This window comes from Micromys minutus (genome assembly GCF_963924665.1).
Source record: "Micromys minutus genome assembly, chromosome: 16".
NCBI classification, from domain to species: Eukaryota; Metazoa; Chordata; class Mammalia; order Rodentia; family Muridae; genus Micromys; species Micromys minutus.
The window spans coordinates 46,352,319-46,377,749 of record NC_137985.1 but is presented as its reverse complement, the minus strand read 5'-3'; the positions used below and the strand labels follow the sequence as shown (position 1 = coordinate 46,377,749).

The 25,431-nt window shown below is 50.1% G+C and overlaps 1 protein-coding gene across 1 annotated transcript in view; it reads right to left on the bottom strand.

Annotated features, from left to right (window-relative positions):
* Positions 1-12,784: 12,784 nt before the first annotated feature.
* The window catches only part of TMEM266 (transmembrane protein 266), a gene marked incomplete at its 3' end in the record, with an annotated part of 58,658 nt that continues 46,011 nt past the window's right edge, over positions 12,785-25,431 (bottom strand). The window contains exons 8-10 of the mRNA XM_080930645.1: positions 20,806-20,995; positions 15,188-15,250; positions 12,785-13,377 (exon numbers count right to left, since the gene is read on the bottom strand). Of these exons, the coding sequence (XP_080786771.1) occupies positions 12,785-13,377; positions 15,188-15,250; positions 20,806-20,995 (846 nt within the window). The remainder of the gene's footprint in view (positions 13,378-15,187; positions 15,251-20,805; positions 20,996-25,431) is intronic.

Genomic DNA, 25,431 nt, shown 5'->3' with positions numbered 1-25,431 from the left:
CTATCAGGAACATGCTTAGCTTCTTAATTAAAGAACAAACTGAAGAAGGAATAAAATACAGTTTTAGGCTGGTGTGGTGGCATTCACCTTTAATTCCAGCACCCTGAAGGCAAATGGATCTTGTTGAACTCAAAACTAGCCTAGTTTACATAGCAAGTTCCTGGACAAACCGGATGGCACAGTTAGGTCTTGTCACCGTCACCATCACTTATCTCTCCACTTGTCTCATTCATGGGTGTCGTTTGTTTTAGGCAAGATTGTGAGCATGGAAATCCTCATTGCTTGGTCACCCTAATATAATTGTTGAATGCCATATCCCAAAAGATAGGAATGGGCTTGGCAAATTTAGAGCTACAGAAGCTTGACCTTGATCTCAAAGTGTGAATGTTCCAGAAACAGTCTAGTCTTCAGAAAAACAGCTAATGTGATGAAGTAAACCTAACTCAAGCCTGACTGTGCTGGAAGTATTTGGCTGGTTTAACTTACATGTCAGTTGTCCATGTTAAGAGTTTGTCTGTTTATAGGTCTGCGGAGTATGGGGAGTGGAGAGGGAGGGACAACACTGAGACAGAATAACCTCTTATGCAGATAGTTTGGTACTACTGTGGATGTTTAAAATTCTGCTTGGAAAAATGCTCTGTCCTTCCCTTTACTCCCCTGGTAGTTTCCTCTGTGTGGGGAAAAGGAACTGGGCTCCTGCATCCTCCACACGTGCAGTCATCACTTGCCCTCTTCTGCCTTAGGGTTCTGATGTAGCAAGAGTACAAGTCAGTATGAGTGAAGGTCTGAGAGAGGCGGGGAGGCCGTGGGAGTCATCTGCAAAGTCGAATCAGAAGTGCTGCCAACTGGAAGCATGTCTTCAGAAACTGAGGTGTGCCCTGGACTGAGCATGCAGCACCACAAGGAGGAGCAGTGAGGGAGCAGTGAGGGAAGGGATTGGGACCTTTAGACCCCATGTGGACAGCCTGGCCCTCTGCTGCTGCCTGACTGAGCCTATTTTGACTCAGAATCACTTGCTACAAAGCACTTTTGGAAGCTGCAGCATTTCAGCCTTTTAGGTAAGAGGACAGCAGCCAAGCGATAGCTCTTCACAAGTTATGGACGCATCAGTACAGTGTGATCCTAGGATACCAGAGCTGTGGGGCCTCTTGCTGTGCCTCTGGTTGCCCCAGTTGAAGTACTGAGGCACAGAGGAGAGGAAACCATGATTTGAACTACCTGGGCATATATGACTTCAGTCACCTCATGAAAGTGATTACTGTATCTCCCTGTCTTTGAGGCACTTTTTAAAGGGCTTCTCCATTTACCTTCTATCCCAACTGTGGGGGTAGGAGAAATGGCAGATGGTGTAGCTGTAGGGACACCCCCATTGAGATAAGCTGATCGGAGAATACTGCAAGTAATACCTCTTCTCTGAGTTGAACTGATTATCTTTTTCCCACTTGATTCCTCCTAGCAGCTCTCTTCTAGCTCCAAGAACCAGCATTTACTAGATGCTGCTGCTCATCACCATAGCATTTAGCCAAGTCACTTTTCAAGCTGGTAAGTGCTGAGAAATGGCCGTTTTGATCTCCAGATGCCATTGAGTGTACGAACCTAGATGGCCCAGCCAACTTTATAGTGTCCATAGTGTGTGTGTTCATGTGACCAGCAGCACAGTTGACTTGTTTACACCTGTCTCATAGATGTGTGGCTAATACATTGTGCCCTGGTACTACCACTCAATAGAGAATTGGCAGCCACATTGTGGTCTTACAGGACCACTGTCTCTTAGGTAGGTGTTCTGCAGTCCTTGACTATATTGTGCAGATAGCCAGGTACTGTTCAAACACTTGCTACCCCTCCAGTCTCCATAATGATCCATAGGTTGTAATCTGCTTCTGTTGGTTTACAGCAATAATTACAACCACTGTGAGGTTATATGACTTCTCCAGCCCAAGGCCTAGTGGTGACCCTCCCAGTGTGTGCATGTGCTCAGCAATGCTGCAGGGAGCATTTTTGCAGTGTTTGATGGCTCCACAGTTGTGATGTGTGAGAGCCACAACCTGGAGTAGCTTTAGCTTTGTTTGTCAGAGAAGACATCTCTGAGTCATGGACTGTTGAAGGCATGAATTTTACTCAGAAAGAAGAGAGGAGATGCAAAAGCCGAGAGCAAACACTTGGCATTGTTGTTGGATCCCCCTGTGGGCCAGATCTGTCCATTCTTCCTGGGCTGGAGGCTTTGCATTAGCATGTAGAAAAGGAGGAGGAAGCTGAGCTCAGAGTTCCTGAGGGTACTTGAGGCAGTGAGGGGCAGAGAGGTGGAGTTTGGGAAGTGTGGGCTAAAGAAGCCAGTTTGTAGGAGTCATTGACAAGTTTAGGCACTTTCTCTCCTAACTCAGTGTTTCTCAAACTTTATCTCAGGATGGTTCCATGAAAGTATAGCATAGAGAGACAGTCAGTCTGTAGAAATGTGCCCGTGGTAAACCATTACACATCCTTTGCTAAAACTTTGCTGTCTGTATCCTTTGTTTTTTAGGCAATATGAGCAGATGCCCAAGAGAATGAACAAAGGGCTCAGCCTGTTGATCCATTGCTTTTGTTTTGTCTTAGGGGCATATCGGGTGATTTTGTTGAATACTTTCAAAATCCTCTGCTAATTGGTAGCTATTGTTTGAGTGTTTTATAATTAAATTTCAGCATATTGGGCAGAGATTATGGTTTATCCAGTAAAATGCTTCCTACATAAGCATGGGAACCAGGGTTTGGCATGTGAAAGCCTGGTGGGTGTGGGGGTCACCTGCAAGAGGCTGTATCTTAGGATTGACTAACTAGTAGCCAAACTAGCTAGAATTTTGTTTACCGAGAGACCTTGCCTCAATAAATAAAGCACCGTTGAAGAAGACTCCCAGATTTCAACTTTGGTTGTCCACATACACACATGTACACCCACACTCCACTCATATACATATGTATACCAAACACACAAACAAAATCAAAGTGAAAAAATCAGCCTATTGGGTGTTCTGTAAAGAATTCCACAACCTAAGGTCCTGCCACTTGAGCAGGTCTTGGTAATGGAAAGCTACTGAGATTTTGTGGAAGGCCTATGACCTGCCTAGTGGACTAGCCAGACCTAGTGGTGTTTCTCGGTTACAGAGGGAGGACAAGATGGAAGCCATTTGGAGGTGGTTACAGGAGTCCTCTGGCTTCATGCCCTGAACTGGTTTAGCTGAAAATGCTCTGGTTACAAAATGGGTCTCTGGAGACTGTGTAAATGGGTCCAGTGCTGTGGGTGAGGCTGGGAGAGAGCAAGCTTTTCCTCCCAGGGTAGCCGGGGAGCCGGGTTGCCGCCAGAGCCTGGGCGTGTCTGCGCCGGCTGGAGGGCTGGAAACCCCAGCCATAAATGCGCCTTATGTTCTCATTCTAAAAGGAACGCTCAGTATGGCTGTGTTTCATGCTGCCTCTGACTGGGGGGTTTGTTTTGGTGGACATAAAAGTGAGCTGGAGAAAGTGTGAAACCCAGAGAACAAACCCAGAGAACACGGCCGATGGTGCCAGATGGGTGTAGTTAGCTGGAGGCTCATGACTGATAATCTTGTAAAAGAGCATGTACGGGGATAGACTGTCAGGATTTCATGTAACCCTGGTTTGGGGGGACTCTGGAGCCTGAGTGAGGAAGACTGGCTGATAACCCCGGCCTTTAAAATGTTAGTGCACACCATCCTGCTAGTGAGTAGGAAAGCGGTTCAGGAAATCAGATGCCCAGGAATTTGCCCCAGGTCACATAGCAACTGGGAGGACTGGAACATAAAGCAGAACTTTTGGCAAATATGGCTTACTAAGAATTGATTGCACACTGGATGATCCTAATGCATCGGTCACACTGCCGCTGCTTCCTGCGCAGAGCCGAGGGCAGAGATAATGTCCACAGATGTGGGTACTGACATACGGGGCCACACTGGACTCTGGCTTGGAGATGCATGGCCTTTCCGCTGCCCCAGCTTCTTTCACACCCCAGCTCCTCCAGGACTCTTGTCCTCTCCATGAGCTGCTTCCTCATCTGTCTGTGGCTTCAGAGCTCCCATCTTGTCATTAGCAGCAAGGTGCAGTGGTAGCTCTTAGGTGTCCTCTGAAGGAGGCTGGCACTTGTTTTCCATGTCATCTAGTGGGTCGGGGCCCTGAAAAGTGTGGCTTGCTGAGAATCATCACCTTTATCACCTTGTACAACTAGTCACATGGCCTAGGCAGTCAGGGCAGATGTTGACTTCCTTCCATCTCTCTAGAAGTTTCTGCTGTTGTCCCTGTATTGGGCCACCTGGGGATAACTAGGCTGATCACCCGACCCTAGTTGAAAGGTGCCTATTTATTTTTTCTCTTCTCTTAATTTTTGAATGATAATTATTTTTATTATAAAATATTATAATCATAATTGTTAATTATTTGAGACACTACCATACTCTGTAAGCCAGGTTTGCCTAGAACTCAACATATAGCTCACACTCACAAAGCTATCCTCTGCCTCATCTAGAGCACCAGGATAACAGCATGACTCACCGTGTCTGGTTTTCTTCCTCACCTAGACTTCATTTTCATCATCTGCAAGACAGTGGCTTGAACTAGATACTCTTGGGTGTGTAGACAGAGCTCACACTGTGTGGGTGAAGGCCATCTGTTTTTGAGAGCTTTGTATGCCCAAGATGCTGAGCTGAGATGCTTAGACGCATGGTCTCATTAAAGTCTCATGAATCCGACATACTACCGATGAGAAGACCAAAGCTGACAGAGTTATAGCCTCGGGGACTGAGCATTAGTAGTAACTTTAGACAACCGAGGGCCTTACCCTGAGACCCAGCCAGGGTAGTCTGGAGTACAGGAAGGGGTGCATTTGAAGCAGAAGGCCAAGCATAAACAAACACAGGCGTTCCCAAGAACAATCTGATAGTCATTCCTGAGGCCTCTTCTAGGTTCTTGTTCCCCTGTGCTTCCTCAGGAAGCAGGGGATTTTGAGCCACAGAATGGCTCCAGTCTGCTTCCTCCTGTAGCACTGTCCCAACCAGGATCCTCGGTCCATGCCTCTTCTTTGAGCAATGTAGGCGGAGGTGAGTCCTCCTAGTTATGAGGCCTAATTGATGTTGGGGAGGCTCCTGGAGTGTGAGGTGAAAGGCGTGCTGTAAATCTCAGGCACGGGGCTCTGCCACAGTCATCACGTTGTTTAATGTCCTGGCTGACCTCCTGGGTAGTCAATTTCATTTGGTTGCTCAGGGTGAGTAGGCAGCCTGCTTTCCTAAGCTGCAGCCTCAGACTGTGTATGAAATTATGTCAGCGCTGTGTCCTTGGTAGCTGGTAATAAATTAGTAGCGAGTGTTCCATCATTTTCCTTGGATAATTAAATTAACTATGCATCAGGACACAAAAACCAAACTTTTGAGCAATAGAGCCAAGAAAAAAAAATTGCAATATTGTGATTTCCTCAATGTATGAAAGGTAGGTTTAGTGCCAGTATAGGAGAAGGAAAAGGCAGGTACCTTCTGTCTGAAACTGGGTGACTCTGAGACATTGTTTACAAGGGCACAGATAGGATGTGCCAGCAGCAAGAGCTCAGGAGCTGGCTATTGGAGCTAGGACAGGGTACCCATCAGTCCAGCACCGTGCTCCCAACTCTGAACTCTCAGTTGCAGCAAATGAAATAAGCAGCATCTCATGGGCATCCGCCCCAGAAGTGCTGAGCGTGCGCTGGCTAGCAGAAACACACCCCAGGCATCTATTATTGATAAGGGAGCCTTCAGCTTGTGTTTCCCTTGAAACATTCTCAAAGGGCTTTCCCTTCCATTATGTCATTAGCTATCCCAGCAACCCTCAGGGGTGGGGCGCATAGAGGGAGGAGCTCAAGGGTTTTTCTTGGAGTCACAAAGCAAGACACAAAGCTGGTCTAGGAATACAGACACCCAGGCTTTGCACACTGTCAGTTGTGTCAGACACACAACTCTAGGCTCTAGAGAGCCTTTGTTCAGCAGCTATAAGAATCACTGGTAGGGCTCAGGGTAATATTGACCCAGCTCTAGGGTCTCTCTTTAGTGATAAGAGCCTTGCTCTCTTGACTAGCCCAGGGTAGTCCTGGAGTGAACAGGGACCCACTCAGCTATGGAGGGAATAAATACCCTATACCAACCTCTGTCCATACATGGTCTGTGAACTCCTCTACTCCTCTCCCATCCCTGTCTGTATGAGACCTGACCTGAAAAGTTAGGCTCTGGGTTTGAATCCTTGCTGGGAGCTCAGGAGGGTGACCGGTCATGCCACTGAGAGAAGGCCTTCCAGTTCCCAGCCCTGGATGGCTTCTGGCCAGGGCTGCAGGGTTCCTGCAGGCTGGGCATTCACTGCTGGCTCTGAGCCTTGCTCTCCTTACTATTGGGTTCAGCTTGCTAGGATGGTCACAAAGTTCTCAAGGCTCCAAAGGCGAGGCTGAGCAAGGAGGGCAGCCCTTTAGGGCACAGCATCAGCAGAGCACTGGGAGGGTGGGGTCTAGAATTCTGTATGTCTTAGGCTTTCCTGATGGGGCCTGGTTTGATTCCCCACCTCCCACATGGCATCATCAACAGTCCTGTGTTTGAATCCTGCCACTAAATTTTACTAGTGAGTTGTCTGTAGCAGGAGCTCGCGATCTCATCCTGGGGTACTTGTGTTTCCTCCCCTGCAAAGCAGAAGAAGTAAGCCTTGTTTGCAGGGCAGCGACAAGGGTGCAAGACTGTCCAAAGCACCTCTCCCCTTAGGAAATAATCATAGCCATTTCTGTTGTCACCTTCTTACTTCTGTAGCACGCAGCAACTGCTACCTAAGCTGCCCCCCTTCTGTGGAGTCTCCCTTGGGACCCCAGAGTGGGCTTTTCTGAAGGACTAATGGACAGGGAGCCTCTTCCCTGGGCTGGAGACCTTCTAAGGAGTGCTGGGCCACCTTCATAGGCCCCCAGCTATAGCACTCTGGGGAGCCATGAAAGCCAGAGCTTTTACCACAGGCCTGGAGTATCTGCCTTGGGGTCGTTCTTTAATGAGGGTGTAACCTAGGCCTGGCCCTGGCCCTCTCTCCTGAGAGGGCTCCGGAGAAGAAACGGTACTGCTGTATAATGTCCTGTGTATACTTGTGATACCAAGGACAGCTATCTACACACCAGGGTCTCAGACACCCTCACCCTACAGCTTGGCAACTCTGCTGTCTGCTTTCTAACACAAGAATTCTCCCTGCTCTCACAGGTCTCTGCCTCCCTTCCATGTTACACCTCTGCTGCATGGCTGTCTCTCCATCTCTACCTGACATTTCATTTATCCTAATGGTCTGACAGCTGACTCTCAGTTGGGAGAGACAATCCATAACCCCCTGCTCGTGTTTTCTGGAAGTGGTTCGATCTTGCAGTTGTGTCAAAAGTGCTCGATTAAAGAGTGATATTCTTTTTCTTTTTAAAATGCCCTGTCATGGTTTCCCCCACTGCCCTGTGGTTCACAGCAGAGATGGGTGCTGGCTGGCAGAGGACCTGCAGCGCTCACCTGGCTCAGACCCTAGTGGATAATCTGCTTAATCAGCTGCACAAGCTCAGGACCAGGGACAACAGAGTTCAGTAGATTGGTGGCTGGTTTCAGTCCTGTGGGGGGTAGGTTCCTGGTTACGGACCTGATAGGCTCCTGTCCTGCAAATGACAGAGTAGTGCCATCTCACCCATCAGGACTCAGAACTGGAACGGCAGCCCCACACCTCATCTCCACGTGCTCTTATCCCAAAGCGGCAAGGCTATTACTTCCCTTACTCGTGGTTTGCTCACCTGTTTATTCTCAGTAGCCCTTACAGGGCTTACAGCTTAACAAACTGTGTCTAGGACCCTCTGCCTCAGGAGCGGTTTCCCAGGTACATGTGACAGCTAGAGGCTGAGAAGGACCGGCATGCTTGGGTGGGAGGCTGGAGATGAGGACTCTGCTGAGTCTTGATGATGTTCTTCCTGCCTACTCTTCTATTCTTTGCTCTTCATGGCCAGCTTTAGGTTCTGTCCCATCATGCCCTGGGCACTCCTGCTTCCTTTATAAGCCTTTTCACTTTCCAGTCTCTAGATCATGGGCAAACTGTTCATTCTGAGTGATTACCCTGCTTGCTTACAGACTATAAACCTGAGAAAAGGGGTCGCCTGGAACATTTTCTCCCGAGGCATATTTGAATAAAGGATTGTATAAGATTAGGAATTCTTTAAGGTACAGGCAATTGAAGAGTTAGACCAATAAAAACAGATATTTGGAACGGGCTTCCCTCCTTTCATGGTTGCTAATGAGGAGGAGGAGAACATGGGTACCCACACCCACCTTACTGTCTTCAGAGGATCCTCTGGAAAGGAGATGACAGATCCCCTTCTCTGTGCCCCAACCATTGGGATTTCTCTGACCCATGGGCCTTAAGAAAGGAATTTATCTGAACACAGGCCTCTCAGAAAACTAGAGGATAAAAGGTAGCCTTTGGTGGGACCTGTCACTCACTGTGTAGTGACAGGATGAGTAAACAGCAGGGTGAAGAGTCTCCACAGCTGTGAGCATGACTTAAGGGCAACAAAGATCAGTTTCTTGTTGGGTGAAGCTTGATAGGCTGTGGCCGTCATTGGTTCCCGCGTTTCCTAAGTGCTCTACGGTTTCTGCCAAGTGTTGTCAATAAAGGAAGCATTCCCAGAACAGCACCCCAGAGCAGCAGAGAGGATGATCAGATATTGGATCCGCCCTCTCTGCTAATGTGCTAGGGAAGGTGGATACCAGTGGCCAATTTCTGTTGAAAAAATGGGCAAAGTAGCATTGACCTAAATGCAGGCCCAGCGCATGGCTGACCTCTTGCTTGACAGTCTGAGAGAACCAATGGCCCTGTGTCATTTGGCTGGCATTAGACTCAGGGCCAAGTCACACTCTCCAGCCTGCTTCTACAGGGACCACATAGGGGTGCAATGAGCAGCAGAGGAAGACTGTGAGGAATGACAACCCTGTCTGCCAGCTGGCCTGGCTCTGGGCTCTCTATAAATGTCTAACACTAGATTTGGTAGGTGGGTGGGCTGCAGAATGAGGCAGATAACTCTTGGCTCTGGGATATACCTTTGGCCATTTGTGCAATGGGCCAATAGGATATGGTCTACTGTTCCCATTCTGCATCTGGCTCTGCCTTCCCATGCTGTTACCTTGGATGAGTTAAAAGTTAAGACCTTGGGTTTGGGGATCATGTGAGGCTGGAGCTGAGAAACACTTACCATATAGCATGTACCCAGTCAAAGAGTGGAGTTTCTGCTGCCCCTTGGAGCTTGTGTGGTTTACATAGAAAGTAACCTTTGTGTGGGCCTGGGTCAACATGGCCACAAGGGAGTCCAAAGAACACGGTACGGAAATCCCACTGCTTGATCCAGCCTCTCCTGGGAAGACTAAATCACACTAACTGCTTCCTGATGACAGGCTGGACTTGCCCGGCAGGTGGACTGGGGGATGTGGGGAGGGAACGAGCAACCCAGACCAAAGATTACTTCATCTCTCATCTACCATCTCACCGAAGATGGGACAAATTCGTCCCAAGATCCCTCCAAAGTCACTACTCACCTACATTTTAAAGCACTGGGCAGAATTAGATCTCAAATAAACAAACAAACAAAATTCCAATTGTCTTTTGTCAGGAGGTACAGCCCCGATATTCCCCTGGGATGTTTTTCTTGCAGGATATGGTAGAGAACTGAGAGCCCCCCCATCCCCATATTCCCAGAACTTCTTAGTAGCAGATAAAGAAAAATGGAGAGAGCTTTTTGGGTTGTCTGTTTCCATTTGTGGGTAGCTGATTGTGGCTACAGGCTTTTGAGCTGTTGGTTACAGCAAGTCCAGCCAGGCACGGTCTCAGGTTAGGCACTGCTAAAGGCAGGTCTGTTGTCTTGATTCCCTTCGGCTGTGGCTGCTTACTTTACTACCACTCGCTGATGAACTTAGAGAGCTCAAGGATTCTAAAGCTAAAGTTGTCAGTCCCTGTTCCCAATGCAACACAGGAGATAAGACTCATCTGGACCAATCTAAACAGGCTCTAAGGAGGACAGCCAGTCGTCGTGGGACTCAGCGGCAAGTCTTCTGTTGTGTAAGTCACTGAGTTCAGTTCTTTTGAGGAACAAATGTCCTTTGTGTATAAATTGCCACATGCTGTTGTTGGACTGGACCTGCACTCGATAGACACAAGCTAGAGTTATTAGAAAGGAGGGAACCTCAATTGAGAAAATGCCTCCATCAGATCTGGGTGTAGGGCATTTTCTTAATTAGTTATTGTTGGGGAAGGGCACAGCGCATGTTGGGTGGGGCTACCCCTGGGCTGGTGGTCCTGGGTTCTATAAGAAGGCAGGCTGAACAGACCAGTGAGCAGCAGCCCTCCGTGGCCTCTGCATCAGCTCCTGTCTCCAGATTCCTGGCCTGTCTGTGTTCCTGTCCAACTTCCTAACCATCAGTGATGTGGGAGCATAAATCCTCCCCAGGTTGCTTTGGTCATGGCGTTTCATCACAACAATATTTCCTCTAAATACAAGACCCAAGTATATCTGTTTTAAAGTGTCTTCCAGACCCCTTTCCTGAGTCAGGCTGGCTCTCTGACTCTTGACACACAGAGAGAAAACCATGAGACAGCCAAAGAGCAAAGGCCCTGTGACAATTATTTTCAGATATGATCTTAGCTCAAGTCGAGAGATATAGGTCCACTATTGTTTAAACTAAAAATCAAACGATGGTTAAATCATTTCTTTCTCAAGCCATCTGGGAGGGACCTGAGACTGGGATTCTAGCCACCCTGACAGCTCTCAAAGCATCTGAAAGCAGATCCAGGGCTCATCACCCTCGGGACCAGCCTAGGTTGACTGCTGCTATGTGGGACTTTTTTTAAGGGGATGGTTTCCTCACTCTGGACTGCACTGTAATGGCGTCTAACAGTCTCCTCTCCTTCAGCCCTTTTGTTCCTACAGATGGTCCTGCAGATAGAACACTAGATGCACTGCCTGTCAGACAATTTTTTCTGAAACCCTCTGAACTGCCCCCAGGAGTCTTCTCTTGGATTGACAGCCCCTAGACTCCACCCCCTCTCAGCAGGAAGCAACTAGAGCAGCCATTGGCCCTCCCCCAACAGCAATCTCTGGAAGGCCAGAACAGAGGAACAGATGGGTAGAGATGAGTAAGGAAAGTGGAAGTGGGCTCCTTGAGATGTCAGCTTCCTGTTCCCACCAGGTACTGAGGAGAAATGATGAGAGGGCATGAGGCCTTGTGATCTCAGGCTTGGGGAGGCTGGGCTGGTGGTGGTGGGCTGTAGATACCTAGGAGTGGTATCTAAACAAATCACTGGGGACAGGGAGAGGACCCTGGGGCCCTGTAAAATGCCCATGCCTGTGTCCATTTAGCCCCTCCAGAGCTAACTCAATGGGCCCCAGGAGCTGGAGGACACCGGCCTATTAGAGCCAGGGCAGGCAAGCACCATAAAGAGTGAAAAGGAGATTTGAGAGAAGTGTGAGCTACAACACAAATGGCTGTGACTCTCTCCTTGTCCTATGGAGGAATAGGATCCCTTAAGACAGCAAACCATCCCTTCCTGCCCTCAACCCATACACACGAGAAACCGGTGGTCATACACAACTCTGAAAGACTTTGGGCTGACAGAATGAGAACCGCCCGAGAGGATGTGGTGGTGAGGGGAAGCCAGAGCCAGGCCAGGCTGAGCCCGATGCAGTTCACTAGGGGACATGGGCCTCAGCGGCTAGGATGAGAGTTGGGGTCAGGTATCTGGGAAAATGACCAGAGATGTCAATGAATTGGGCAGACAGCAAAACAAGAGCTGAACTCTGCTGTGGACCAGGTTGAGTTTAAGGCCCCCAGGGATAGAGCCCTGGGTCCAAGAGCTGCTCAGGAACTGCCAGTGAGAGAGACACAGTGGTGAGTTCCATTCTAATGGAGAGATGGGGCAGGAGCGGGGGGGGGGGGGGGGGGGGACGACACACACTCACTGACCTACACAGATGGGCTCAAGGTTCTGGCCTCTGTAAAGGCCTTGGGGCTGCCAGGGAGGAGATAGAGCAGCCCAGATAAGTATGTCTCAGGTGACCTCTGAACCACTGTAGACATTGGCAACCAAACAAAAACCTCTGATATCCAGAAGTCTCAGTGCAGCTGGTTTTTATTATTAAAGCCAGGGTCATAAAATGGCTGCCCCTCCCCTCCCGTTTCCGCCTCCATCCCCTCATGGCCTGTGAAGACTTGGAAATGTCCATGCTGGAACGGGAGAATGATGGGTGAGACGGGCTCAGATGTGGTCTCCGCAGTTGTGTTGGCTCTCCCAGTATTTCTGGAAAGACGGCTTGGGGTGAGGCTGGGCAGCTCCTGCTCACAGTGCAGTCCCCGAGAATCCGGGGTGGGCATCAGGAACGAAGGCAACAAAAGAGGCTGAGCTGGCCCCCACACTCTACCCTGCTGAAGCTGGGCCATAGGCTGGTTTTTATAAAAATGATTAAAAAAAAAAAAAAACAAAACAAACAAAACAAAGACCCAAAACCCCAGCCAGGAGCACCACCCTCTCCTAAGAAGGGCAAAAGGAAGCCCCAGCTCTGGACTCTGACTGAGGTCCGAGGCGTGTGGCCTCTGCCTGGCGTCACCTCCCTGGAGGCAGACAGCACCCTGAGGGAGATCAGGTGGGATCCTGAGCCCCATGTATGGCCCTGGGTGGCCTCTGGGGTCCTGAAAGAGCTTCAAGATGGCTGTCTCCCCTCTTCACACTCAACAAGCTGGAAGGCTCTCTAGGCCTCCGGAACCGTATGCAACTTTGGCTCTTTGGATTCCAAAGATCTGAACTTCTCCTCCAGCCCAGCTGTGGGCTGCAGGTGGATGACAGGCTTGATCTGAAGAATAGGGAGGGCCTCATGATTCTTCTGGTTGAACAGACTTACCCTATGTTCTAGCTCTGGGCTGGTCTGGACTGAGCCCACTGGGGTAGGCTGGGCCAGGGGTGCTGGGTCCAAGGCCTTATGGGATATGCAGGTGTCCTTTGACAGAGAGGACATCAGGTCCTGGACTGTGGCCTCTGCCACCAGCTGCTGAGGGTTCAGAAGCAGTGGCAGGGGAGAAGATCTGGGCTTAGAAGACAGCTCTTCTCGGGGGGTGCTACAGTCTGTGGAGGAACCCAGTGTCTGGCTGCTGGCGCTCTGGGCCCTGGTGACTGAGCCACAGGTGGAGTGGGAGGTGGCCTCCGAGGTGGCGCTGGCACAGGTGCTGTTGCCACTGAACTTGAGAGGGAGGTCGACTGAGAAGAGGTCTGAGGTGATATTGGGTTGGTGGATGTCTATGGCAGCTGTAGTGACCACACATACCGCTGGTTCTGGGGCTCCACTGTCTGCAAAGAAAAAAATTACACACACACACACACACACACACACACACACACACACATATATACATACATATATTTGTTTAATTGATTGCTTTGTTTTTTTAAGACAGGATATCACTTTGTAGCTCGGGTGACTGTCCTGGAACTCACTCTGTAGACCAGGCTGGCCTAGAACTCACAGAGATCCGTCTTCCTTTGCCTCCTGAGCTGAGTGCTGGTACTAAAGATGTGCCACCACTTCCCAGCTAAGACAGGTTATATTGATCACACTTTGCCTCTGCCCACTTGGCTGGACTTTGAAGCCCGGTGTGGGGCTGGTAGCAGAAGTGGGGCTAGGCCTCAGAAGCAGCCATGGGCGGTCTTTGAGAACCAAGGTCATTATCACTGCCTGCACTAAGGGAGATGTTCCCTTGGTGAACTGAAATATAGACATGTGACATTCTTTAATCTGTCACCCATGAAGTGGGACCCACAAGCTTCCCAGTAGAAGCTTTAGAAGTTAGCTGGTGCTTTGGTCTTGAGGCCCACGTTGTGATTTCTGAGGGATAGAAATGGTCTGGGAGGAGAGCCTCACATAGCCTGCTTTGTGGGCCTTTATTTAAACCAAGATGCAGAAATATCTCCAGAATAGATCAACCCTGTTCATCCTAATCAACCCAGAAAGCTTGTCCCAGGAAAACAAAGTGGGGTTCTCTTGAGGAGTCACTGAGTTTTTGTTGTTGTTGTTGTTAGTAACAGTAATAGTAATAGTGACAGTGGATGTGTTCATGCTCATGAGTATAGCAGCACCTGCATACATGTAAGCTGAGCCCAGGGGTTGAGTTGAATGTCTTCCTGTATATCCTCTACCTTGTTTTTTGAGACAGGATCTCTCCTGGAGACTGGAATTTACCAGCTGGCTAGCCAGAGAGTCCCCACAATCCACCTTGACGTAGGCTTGGAAATTTTAAGTGGGCTGGGGGTTGGGGGGGGTTCAAGTCCTCAGTCACCAGCTTTCTGAAGACTAACTACCCTAAGGGTGGTTAGCACAGGGCATCTCTTTTCTCTGAGAGGCAGTAGGGCTGATGGGGGAGCTGTACTCTGGCTGTAGAACTACAGGGCTCTCCCCAAAGTTAAGGGGAAAGGACTGAGAAGATGGGTCACAGCTGGAGAACCAGTAGTTTGGATGAGGCCAGGGGAAAGGAGAAAAGAGAGAAGTGGCCCTAAGGGGTTAAATAGTGGAGAAGAAAAACAGTCAAATATGTCTTACATAGCATATATTTTTTTATGCCTATGGCAGAGAGTGCAAGAATGTGAGAGACTGCAAAATCTAAACTCAAGGTTTAAGACTTTTAGCCAGTTATGTTGAATAAGTTTGCTTTCCTCTGGGGTTACCTGAGCCTAGGATGGGAGATCACTTGAGTTCTGGACTACAAACCCTTCTCTCTGTAGGGTTCTGCACTCGACTCTTACGGATGGATCAGTTGCCCAGACCTTGGCGGCTACAGGTCTGATGCTCTAAGGCATCAGCGTTTCAGCTAACCCAATGCTGAGGGTTAAAGTTCCAGGTGTGTTGTCACCCTGAGGGTTAAAGTTCCAGGTGTGTTGTCACCCTGAGGGTTAAAGTTCCAGGTGTGTTGTCACCCTGAGGGTTAAAGTTCCAGGTGTGTTGTCACCCTGAGCCCTGACATCATAGTCTACAGACCCACATAATGGGAGGCCTTGCAACCTGAAGTCAAGCCAAAGTGGACCTATCTTTGGGTTTAGGGTTTGCTGGGGTCACAAGTGTCCTTTGGCTGCATCGTGCATGCAAACAGTCCCAACCCAGACTTACCGCTGCTGGGCCCATTGTAGTATTGGCTGATGTAGCTGTTCATGTCGTCTTTCACTGTGGCTTCTACAGAGATAAGAAAGGTACATGTGGTGAGTGCTACCACATTCTATCTAAGTTGCCCTCTGAGCCACTGTAAAACGGGGACAGTGATGGCTACACTCCTAAGTTATTATGAAGATTACAGAGAGCTAACAGGCAGGTCAGGTTCTTAGAATGGACCCAGACACACAGAAGGTCTTCGATGAATGCCTATGGCAGGGTATGGAGTCCCCCGAACACCCTTTGGCTTATCTGTTGGCTAAGGTCAGCTGGTGACAGGCTTGGTGCTTTTTGAGGCTACCTTCTAGGGACACCTGAGTTAACTGCTGAAGCTAGTCCACCTTCAGATCTAGAGACTGAGTGGTAGTCACATGGGCCTTAAAAGCTTTCTCAGCTCTTTGTTGATCTTGAAATGCCTGTGGTCAGAGGTGTGTTCTGAACTGATGCTGAGCGAAGGGTGCGGCCTAGGTTGGCTCCTGCTCCTGCATTAGGCAGAACAGATTCTCTGTGGACATCCACAACCTTTGCTATAATAGCAGTCTGGTTCTGCCACTGCACTGGGAAGCAGAAGTGACTGTGCCCAGCAAACCATAGATGGAGTCAGGCAGCAGGGACTGTTCACTTAATCGGGTGCTACCATTTCTCTAGGTCTTGATCAGGTCTTATCCCCTTGCTAGACTTCAGTTTCTGCATTTGTTACATGAGTCCCTACAAGGCTCTTTCAGACTGTAATGTGTCTGTGCCACATAGCTAGAAGGTCCCAGAAGCATCTGGGTGATCTGCCACCCCCAGAGAGAAATCAATACCTCCTACCTACCCAGAGCCTAGCTCTGTGCCAGGTATTAGAACAAGGAGTTCCTGCCTCAGGAGCACAGTGAAGGGCCGAGGCAGACCCACCTCAGAGGAGCAGGGACTTTGTCTCATCAGGAAACAAATGTCTAACTGCACAATGGTTCACAGAGCCTGCAACCCCCCTGCACATGGGAACCAAGACAAACCCATTGTGAGTGTATTCTTTAATATTGGCCTGACAAGGCTGTGAGCGTTTAACATACTACTAGTCCTTCTAAAACTGGCATAATCATCTCCTAAAGCGGCCTATGCCCTGCGAATATATTTAGCAACTCTGTTTGCTGACTCATGCCAACCTCTTGGCCAGCAGACACCCTGCTCTCCTCTGCAGGCCTGACCAGTGCCAGGCTTCCAATATACTGCATTCCTGTGACCCCCTACCCAGGCTAGTCACCATTGCCCCAGACCTGGGGTGGGTGGTGACAACCTGGAGTTGCAGCTCCTGCAGGCATCCTACATCTCAGCCCCCAAGATGCCCCAGCCTGGTCTCCACACTGCTGCCTCCATGGTTGAGGTGTTTACCCAGGTGTTGATTATAACAAGCTCAGTCAGGGAGCCTTCAGCCGAGACCTCTCTCCCGAGCACTGACTGGCCTGGACACCTCTCGGATGACCTCCAGCTCCCTGTGACTAAAGTCCAAAGCAGAAGTCACGCTCTCTTCCTGACTCTCCACCTTCCCTTTGGTGAATGGGTCCTTCCCCCAGGAGAGATCCTGACTACTGATAAGTGCCTCCTCAGCTTCCTTAGCACCCCAACTTTCATCAAGCCTGTAACTAACAAGCCAAGGGGCCTTGACCCCTCTGCTAAGGCCCTGCTTCTTATGGGTGGGACCTCACGGCTTCATCTCCAGGTTTCGACTTGCCTATAGAGTTAATGAGCTGGATCACTCCTTTTCTGAATGTACTGGATACCAAGCCTGATCCCTGGTGGCCACAGTATATACTTTGCCCACTGCTCCAGACTCATGTTGCACAAGGGGTTCTGTGTCTGAGGTCTACCCCAGTTCCTCTAGTGCTGACTTTGGTGCCACGTGCTCCATGCAGGCTCCTAGATCCCATTCCCCAAGAACCCTGGGGCTGAGCCTCTGTCCCTATCCATACAGGGGACACAAAGCCTTTAAGAGCAGGAAGCACATGCCATTCAGTTTCCTCAGTACTTTGGTTTGACATATGTCAAGTGGCAAAACAGAAGTCTGGACAGGTCACAGATCTACAGGACCTCCAACCCTCTCATTCCCCCTCAAGAAGCCACAAGGCCACTGTGAACTGCTCTCTGCACTGTTCAGCCTGTGTCGCTACTCTTCCCCTAACACCTCACAGGTGGGACTGGCATGAAGCTGGGCAGAGGAATACCTGCCCACACAGCCAGCTTCCCAAGGCACTGCCCACTTCCCACCTCATAACAAGCCCCTCCGCTGCTAAGGGCTGTTTCGATTTAGCATGGAGAAGCCCTAGAGACCAGTCTGTGGAAGCAATTCACTGAGGACTGAGCTTGACAGGCCTTGGTTGTCGGGAGAAAAGGTGCAAACATAAGCTTCTGATAAAAGCAGACCGTGGTGCTCTCCAGGATACTTGCTGTGTGGTCTTAGGCAAGTTTTTCAGCCACTCCGGGCTTCTGCTTCCTTGCCTATAAAATGGGGGTGACAAATGCAAATCTTCTGGGGAGTTATACAGCCCCACTGACATGGCAGCCATGGACAGGCCTCACATGCCTGAATCCTTGGCCCACAGCACACCCATTGGCTCTGAAGTCTCAGGAGGCTCATCCCTGGGAGTGAACACTTTGCAAACTCAACCTGATTAATCCTAGCAAAGCCGAGTCCAGAGGGGACACTGACTCCCTTGGTCAGGGCTCCAGACCTGCTGGTCAAGGCAGAGGTAGAAAGGCTGGTGAGCCAGCAGGGCCTGGCCTTCTGGAGAGAGAGCTGAGCTCCGTGTGGCTCAGTCCTGAGGGCGCCTAAGGAGACTCACACCTCAAAGCCTAAGAGGCTGGTGGTGTCCCATTCCTGCTCCTGTTCTCCCAGTCACATGGTGCAACAGCACTCGCTGAGAAGACGCTGACATTCCCAGGGCGCCTGTGGCATGCCACGCCCGAGGGCAGTGCTCACAACTGAACCCCCAGGCTTTCTCAGGGGAGAGCTTCTGGCGCTCTGAGACTAGACAAGCTGTGGAACCTGTTGCAGCTTTTTTAAAAAAAGCACCCAAATTGCCAGGAGGGCAAAAGCAGTTCCTGGAGCCCCGGGGCCTTATGGGACTGTACAGGCCATGAAGCTAGTACCTACTCAGGCTAAGCGACCATCAAGGCCCAGGCTTATGCAGGCTACTTCAGATGCCAGTCTGTGAGGCTGTTCCAGGTCTACCTAACAAAGCTCCGAGGCTCTGAGGGTCCCCAGCACTTGTCTCAGGGCCACACACTTGGGGCCAGCAAGGGTACCTTGGTCCTGTTCCCCCCCCCCCAAGGATAAACACTGCTGCTTGGCAGAGGGAAGGCCAAGGGCAGATTGGCCAGAGGCATCTCTGTGGTTGCTTCTCTGGACGCTGGTGCAGCAAGGGGGACGCCAAAGTTGTGATATATGGGAAAGTCTGTGGCACTCCCACCGGGAGCTGTATTTCATAAGTTATGGGCGAGTTTCAAGACTAATAAATTTGGGAAAGAAGTATTAATGACTATACAGGGGCACCATGAACTTGGCAGGCCCCAAAGCCTGGAACTTTGCAACCCAGGTTTTAAAAATGATTTGTGCTAGAGCAAGTCTACACAGAAGGCAGTCAGGATTGTCTGGGACCTGCTGGCAACTTCAGGAAGCTCGTCCCTTGTCTGGAGCTGTAGCAGGCACTCTTGTCCTCTCCAGAGGCCCTCCCCCACCTAAGGAGTGACAGCCATGCAGAGGTGGCGCTGGCCACAGTGTCCCAAGGCTCCTGTGACTCACTGTTACGTCTGCAGGTTAATGTCTGGATTGTCTGTTTCCTACATGCAGAGGGCCTCTGAGCCCTGCTACCCTGGAAGTCACGGTTACTAACAAATGTTGCCCTTTCTTCATCTCTGGAGTGCCCCAGAATGCTCTTCTCTCATCTGACTGTAATGTCTCGTGTCATGGAAATCTCCACCCTGGACATGGCTCCTGGTCAGAGAGAAATCAGCTGGGGGATGCCCTGAGTTCCTGGACTACCTCAGGCCATGAATCATGGAGACTTCTCACAGCCTCTGCATCTTGCCCTCTGCTTCAGAGGCACTGTCTGTGCCACTGGGGACTCTGGGGACAGCTGTGGAAATGCAGTTGAGGACTGAATTGTGTGGGTGGCTGCTATACACCAGGTACGTGTGCATTAAAAGATACCGAGGTACCCAGGGATGCCGTGGGGTGATAGGGCAGGAGCAGGTGAGGAAGGGGTCTCCTGTATCATCTGTTGTTGATTGCATAACCACCCCCCCCCACCATGTGTTTATCCTGAAGTTCCAAGTCCCAGGACCAGGATATGAGGAAGCACTATTGTGATGCAATTAGTCAAGTTGAGGTCCTGTTAGTGTGGGTTCTGTACAGATGTGGGGTTTGGACACAAACATGAAGGAGCTGCCATGTAAAGAGGAAGGCGGATACTAGTGCTTCCAGCAGCCAAGGATTGCCAACAGTCACCAAGAGCTACAGAAGAGGAGGGGATAGGTTCTCTATCATGCCCTACCCAGATCTCAGAGTCTTGTACCCAGAAGTGTGAGGCTATCCCCATCCCTCAAATCCCTCTGCCTGGGGCATTCTGTTATAGGCATCTAACAAATGACCACACTACTCCAAGCTACTTGGGCATTTTTCAGAGCGAGGACAGGGAACCCGTCAGGGTGTTAAGTTGAGGTGACTTTAGGAGGTCACTGAACACGGGAGGGGAGAGATTACTCACACTATCTCCTCACACCCCTGTGAGGCTGCAGAGGGAGCTGGAGGTGAGGTGGTAAGTCCACTAAGGTCTCAAGCTATTCATCTAGAAGTGGGGCCTCCTGCCCCACCTGCCTTTTCTAGTTCTGTCTTTGACATAAGGATAAACACAGGTGACCAAGATGAAGTCACTCCTGGACCAAGCTGGCTTTGGAAGTCCAGAAGTCCAAATAGGCCCAGCACCATCTTTCTCTGGATATGGCTGTTTTTTTTACAACCCTGTAAGGACACCTCTTGACCACAGGTAAAAATCAGGGTCCAGAGAAGCAAAAATCCCCTGCCCAGGTCAAAGCTGCCTGGAAGAAGAAATGGATTTTAGATCTAGAAATAGCATCAGGCTGGGGCTATAGGTCCTGTGCCCCTTTACCTTTCACGTTATGGCCTTCAGTTGGCCTAATCTGATAAGCTTAGGTCACAGGCTATTTTGGTTTTAGGCCTGGACTTCTTCTCTAGCCTCTCTACTCTCTTTCCTGCTTTCCTTCCATCCATCCGTCCATCTGTCCACCCCTTATCCTTTTTGCAAGTACAAGGAAAGTAACAATTTTTAATTCGCAATGGGATTTGGATGGCGTTACCAGATCTGAATACGTTTCAGTTTGCACCACGATCCCCTGGCTAGATGTTCCTCCTGGGCTCTGAGACTCATCACGTGGGCACTAACTTCGGAGTGTCCCGCAAATGAGAAGGCACAGATCTACAAGTGTCCCCAGCTCCTGGAACCCCTTGTCCTAACCTCTCCGTGCTGAGACCTGGAGTGAAGAAGGAGGTATCCATGGGACTCTGGGAACAGCGGGCTCACCTTGAGAGGGCCTCAGCTCCTCCACGATGCTCTCAGCCGCAGTCTCCTCGGCCCACGTGCCGGCCTCCACGACCTTGTAGCGGCTGCGAGGCTGGCTGAGCACGTGTGGGGCCTGCAGCGCCGCCTCCCGCTCGGCGGCCAGATCCAGGTCCTGCTGGGCCAGGTGCGCACGCAGCTGCCGGATCTCGAACTGCAAGAGGCGGGAGGGTTGCAGGTGGGTATGCTTGCCGGGGTGGGGGCGAGGTGGCACCGGTGGGAAGGACAGGGGCCTGCACCTGGGTATGGGGATGAAAGGCCCGAGCACCCAAAGGCGAGACACTGCACTTCTTAGCAAGCTTCTCAGCACCACAACCTACTGGAACCCTTTGACTCAGATACCGTGTGGGCAGGCACTACTCTAAGAAAACGTCCGTGAATAGAAGTCAACTGTAGTTTATAAGAAGGCCACCGAACCGGCCGTCAGGACATCTGGGTTTGAATCCGCCCTTAGCTGTGTGCCTCCGAGGAATGGAAAGAAAGCGCTCGCTCCTCGGGTGCCTCAGACAGGTGCTTAATGGAAGTCAGGAGACTCCCATCCCACCCCCATGGCTTGAGCATTTGGGCTTCACATAACTCTAGTCTGGCTTGTGTTCAGTAACATCAATGTCCCTTTTCCACGAGTTGTGGGAAATGACTCTCGGCTAGATAGTACTGGGATATGTGACCTTGGGAGGGTTATTCACTTTCTCTGGCCTCAGTTTCCTCGTTTGTAAACGCAGTTTTATGTCCCTTTTTGAAGATGTGGTTAAAAAACAAAACAAAATGTAAAAACAACAACAAAAAACCTCAGTGGTAATACCGCCATCATTGGGAAGCTTCTGAGAAAAGCTTCTAAATGTCTCCCGGGTTTGTGACGGAGACAGGTGTCCACACTTGAAATCTTACTGAGACTTCTGTGTGTAGGACAAAGAGCCTGTGAGGGTAGTGAGTATTCACTGCCACCTAGTGTTCAAAATCCGCATTGCACCCTATACATAGGCGAGGGTGCTGATGCTTTCTTTCTGTTACCGATTTGCCCATGAGGTCCCAAAGCAGATCTCCTGCCCCGCCCCCTTGTTACAACGTCAATCTGGCATATCCAGCCTGTGAACGACCACCGTGTACTCACTTCGCTTGGTCAAAATAGCACTCCACTGTCTCCCAGACCTGTTCCTCGGGTGTTTTTATATCACATTAACTACAGCCAAAAAAAAAACCCCTCTTCACTTCCTTGTTTCCTCTCAGCATCTAACCTACTCCCGAGTCCAGCGCCATCCGCAAGTGCTCTCTGTTAGACTGCTCACATGTCTCCAGTTCCACTGCCGGGGCCACAGCCTCGCAACTGCATCTCCTTCACAGACTCTGGAAAACCTAGATCAGATGGCACCCTTGTCCCCTCTGTCCCAGATCACGTGACTGGTGTCCACTTAGGGAGGCTTTTCCTAACCCACGGGGCTCCCAGTCACAACAGCCTCTTTGAATTATCTGCATCACACCGATTTCATTCATTTGCTTGGGTCTCCGTCTCTCCCTCTCTTCTTCCTTAGACAGGGCCTCATGTCGTCCTGGGCAGCTCCAACCTCACCTGTGATGTGTGGCCCACACTTTTGTGTGCCGGGATACCGCTCTACCTGCCCCCATGCAGCTCTGGGACTGAAACTCAAAGCCTCCCGCACTAGGCAGCCGCTCTCCGGACTGGGCCACACCCCCGGGTCTATTTTCATATTCAGTCCATCCATTTTTATGGAAGCAGAACATGAGCACAGCTGAAGGCATTTAGTTACTGGTGGAGTGGCCCAGCAGCGACCAGCGTCAGTGGCCCAGCGTTGGGCATCTCCCTGGGTCATTGTCTGCTGGCCGTGTCTGGGACCACTTAGGTTATTAACCTCTGTCAGGGGTGCGTCTCTGGGCCGGGGCTTCTGCACTGGGAGCAGGAAGGGGAGTGGAGCATCACTGGGGAAGGGGGCCTTCTCTTCACTCTTACTTCAGCCATGTAGCTCTCTCCTTGGGCACCCGCCCAGTACAGAGCTTATGTGCTGAGTTTCTGGTTCCATCGCTCCAGAGGCAAACCCATGGCCTCTTTTAGGGTATGGTATAGCCTTCTGGCCAGACAAGCCTTAGAATGTTTTACATTTCTGTATAGACTTTTACCCAGTTGCCTTGCCCTGATGTTTCACATGATGTCCCCTTACTCCCAGAGTCCTTGGTGCTCTTAAGGGCAGAATTAGTCCCTTTTCCTCCTCTGTGGCCATGTCGGCTGCAGATCCTCCATTATACATAGTCACTATTTTCTCCACTTTCCCTAATTCCTTGAACTTTGAGCCAACCTCTGAACCCACAGTTCCCTAAGTTCTGAGCATTTGGATTCTCCCTCCAACTCTCATCCTGGTGGTGTCTGAGAGGCAATCTGATGCAAATCAGATGCAAATGTGCAGTTCCCCTGTTTTTTTTCTGTTAAGACCTTTAGTTTACTGTGCTGATAAACAGAAACAAAGCCTTAAGAGGTGCAAAAATGCCACGAGGAAACCTTCTACTTTGCAGGCAAAAATAAATATGTAAAGAGATAAATAAAACATTTTTTTAAAAAACTATCAAAAGCAAACTCCATTCAGTTTGCAGTGCCTGCCCCGTCTCTCTGCAGCACGGTGCACATACTCGGCGAGTTAAATTCAAGCTACTAGCACAATGTCATGGCAGACTGAGAGAAACAGGCATGACTGGGCCCTGGTGCACCAACATGGGCCTTGTGAGCTGTGTGTATATGCAGGAAGTCCTCAAATACTTTGGAGTAAATGAAGTTGAACTAGTTAGTTTCTTCAGTCTTGTGGTTTCAGGCTGAGCCTAACTCCACCTACAGCCTGAGCTTCAACTTTAACCCAAAGCATCAACAAAGACTGTGCCATATATACTGAGCCTTGATCCTGGTTATACGCCCAGTATAAATTCTATAATCTAAGCCTCCATTACTGGCCATACTCTGACTTGGTCACACAAAGATATGGGTACATGTTATACTTCACCCCAAACCTGGGGCTATGATGGGTACAGTCACAGTCCTAACTCCTGACTCAAGACACTGTACCTCAACAACCTAGCCCTCAAATGGGCTAGTTGTTTCAGAGTTTGAGGAAATATGGCTTGTAAATTTTATGGTGGCCTTTCCTTGCAGGGAGTAAGGGGCCACTTCTCTATAAACAAGGTCCAGAAGTTCCATGAAGTAATCTTGCTGAGCTCTGTGGGGACTGGAGCCCGTTTGCCCAGGCTGATGGGAACTTCCCATGGGCACATACAGCTGCTTTCTCCAAGGCCATGCCTCAGACTCTGCAGGCCCAGCTAATGGCTTCCTAGGTCCCTCTGCAGGGATGCATTATTGATGGCTTGTAATCAATACAGAGCTGCTCTGGGAAGTCTCACTGGAATTCAGGCCAGCCAGCTGGAGGTCAGGGCCTGCTCAGGCCAAGACTACACATGTTCAGAAACAAGTTCTGAACGGCAGATGTGAACACCAAACCCATGTGGCTTCTCATTCGCTGCTTCTCCATTCAGAAGTCAGGCAGGGGCTATGTCAAAATTCCCTTACTTGGTTTAGAATGAAAAAGGCCTTCCCTGGCTTAGAGGTGAGTCCTGGGTGATCGAGTTTGCGCCACTTGCCAGGGACACATCTCTGCTGAGAATCACAAGTCCTGAGGTAGTGCCTGAGGCCAGGAGGAACAGATGCAGAGATTAGCAGGCAAGCAGGGTTGGGGAGGCTGCAGAGGTTGCTAGGTGGAGCCATGTAACCAGGGTGAGATATTTTAGAGATTTTAGTCTTTATTTACACAGGGCGGAACCGGTGGTATTAGTGACATGACCCACAGGGAGAGCAGCAGGCTGGCTGCAGGGTGGAGAAGGGGAGATGCAGGGATCAGTAGGGATCACCAAACCAGGGCCCTACTGCGGTAGTCCAGATAAGGCCAGACTCGGAACAGGATGAAAGCAAAACTGAAGGAGATAAGCCAAGAGAAGCTATTTAATAGGCAAGGGTGTCCCTGCATTCATTGGGATGAGGGTTAGAGAGAGAGCAGCCTGCTACACAGGTTCCGTTCTGTTTTGTCCCCCTCCCCACCAGACAAGGGTCTGATTATGTAAGCCAGGCTGCCCTTGAACACACAAGAGATCCACCTGCCTCAGCCTCCTGAGTACTGGGATTAAAGGTGTGCAATTCTGTGCTCGGCTAGGATAGGGTTTTAGACACTTCATGTCAGGAGGATGCAGGGCATCTGGATGCTCACAGGCATCACCCCAAGTAACAATGACCAACTCCTAACTGCAGATGGGCCAGATGGCATTCTACTCTGGCCACTGGCTGAGACAGCCCATAGGGGTTTCTCAGCATGTCCCAGTGAGACCCTTAGACACTGACTCCCATTCTTCTGATACTTAATATGACTCCATACACCTCCCCCAGTTGACTGAAGGGTTGTCAGAGGAATGTCAGGGTGTTATTAACTAGATGAGTTAATTTAGGCCTGGAGGTGGAAGGAGCCTTCTGTGCTAGAGGGAAGGGAAGGCCAGGACTACATGATGTCCAGAAGCAAAGCAGAAGATGGAGTCCTTGCCATTGGCAAC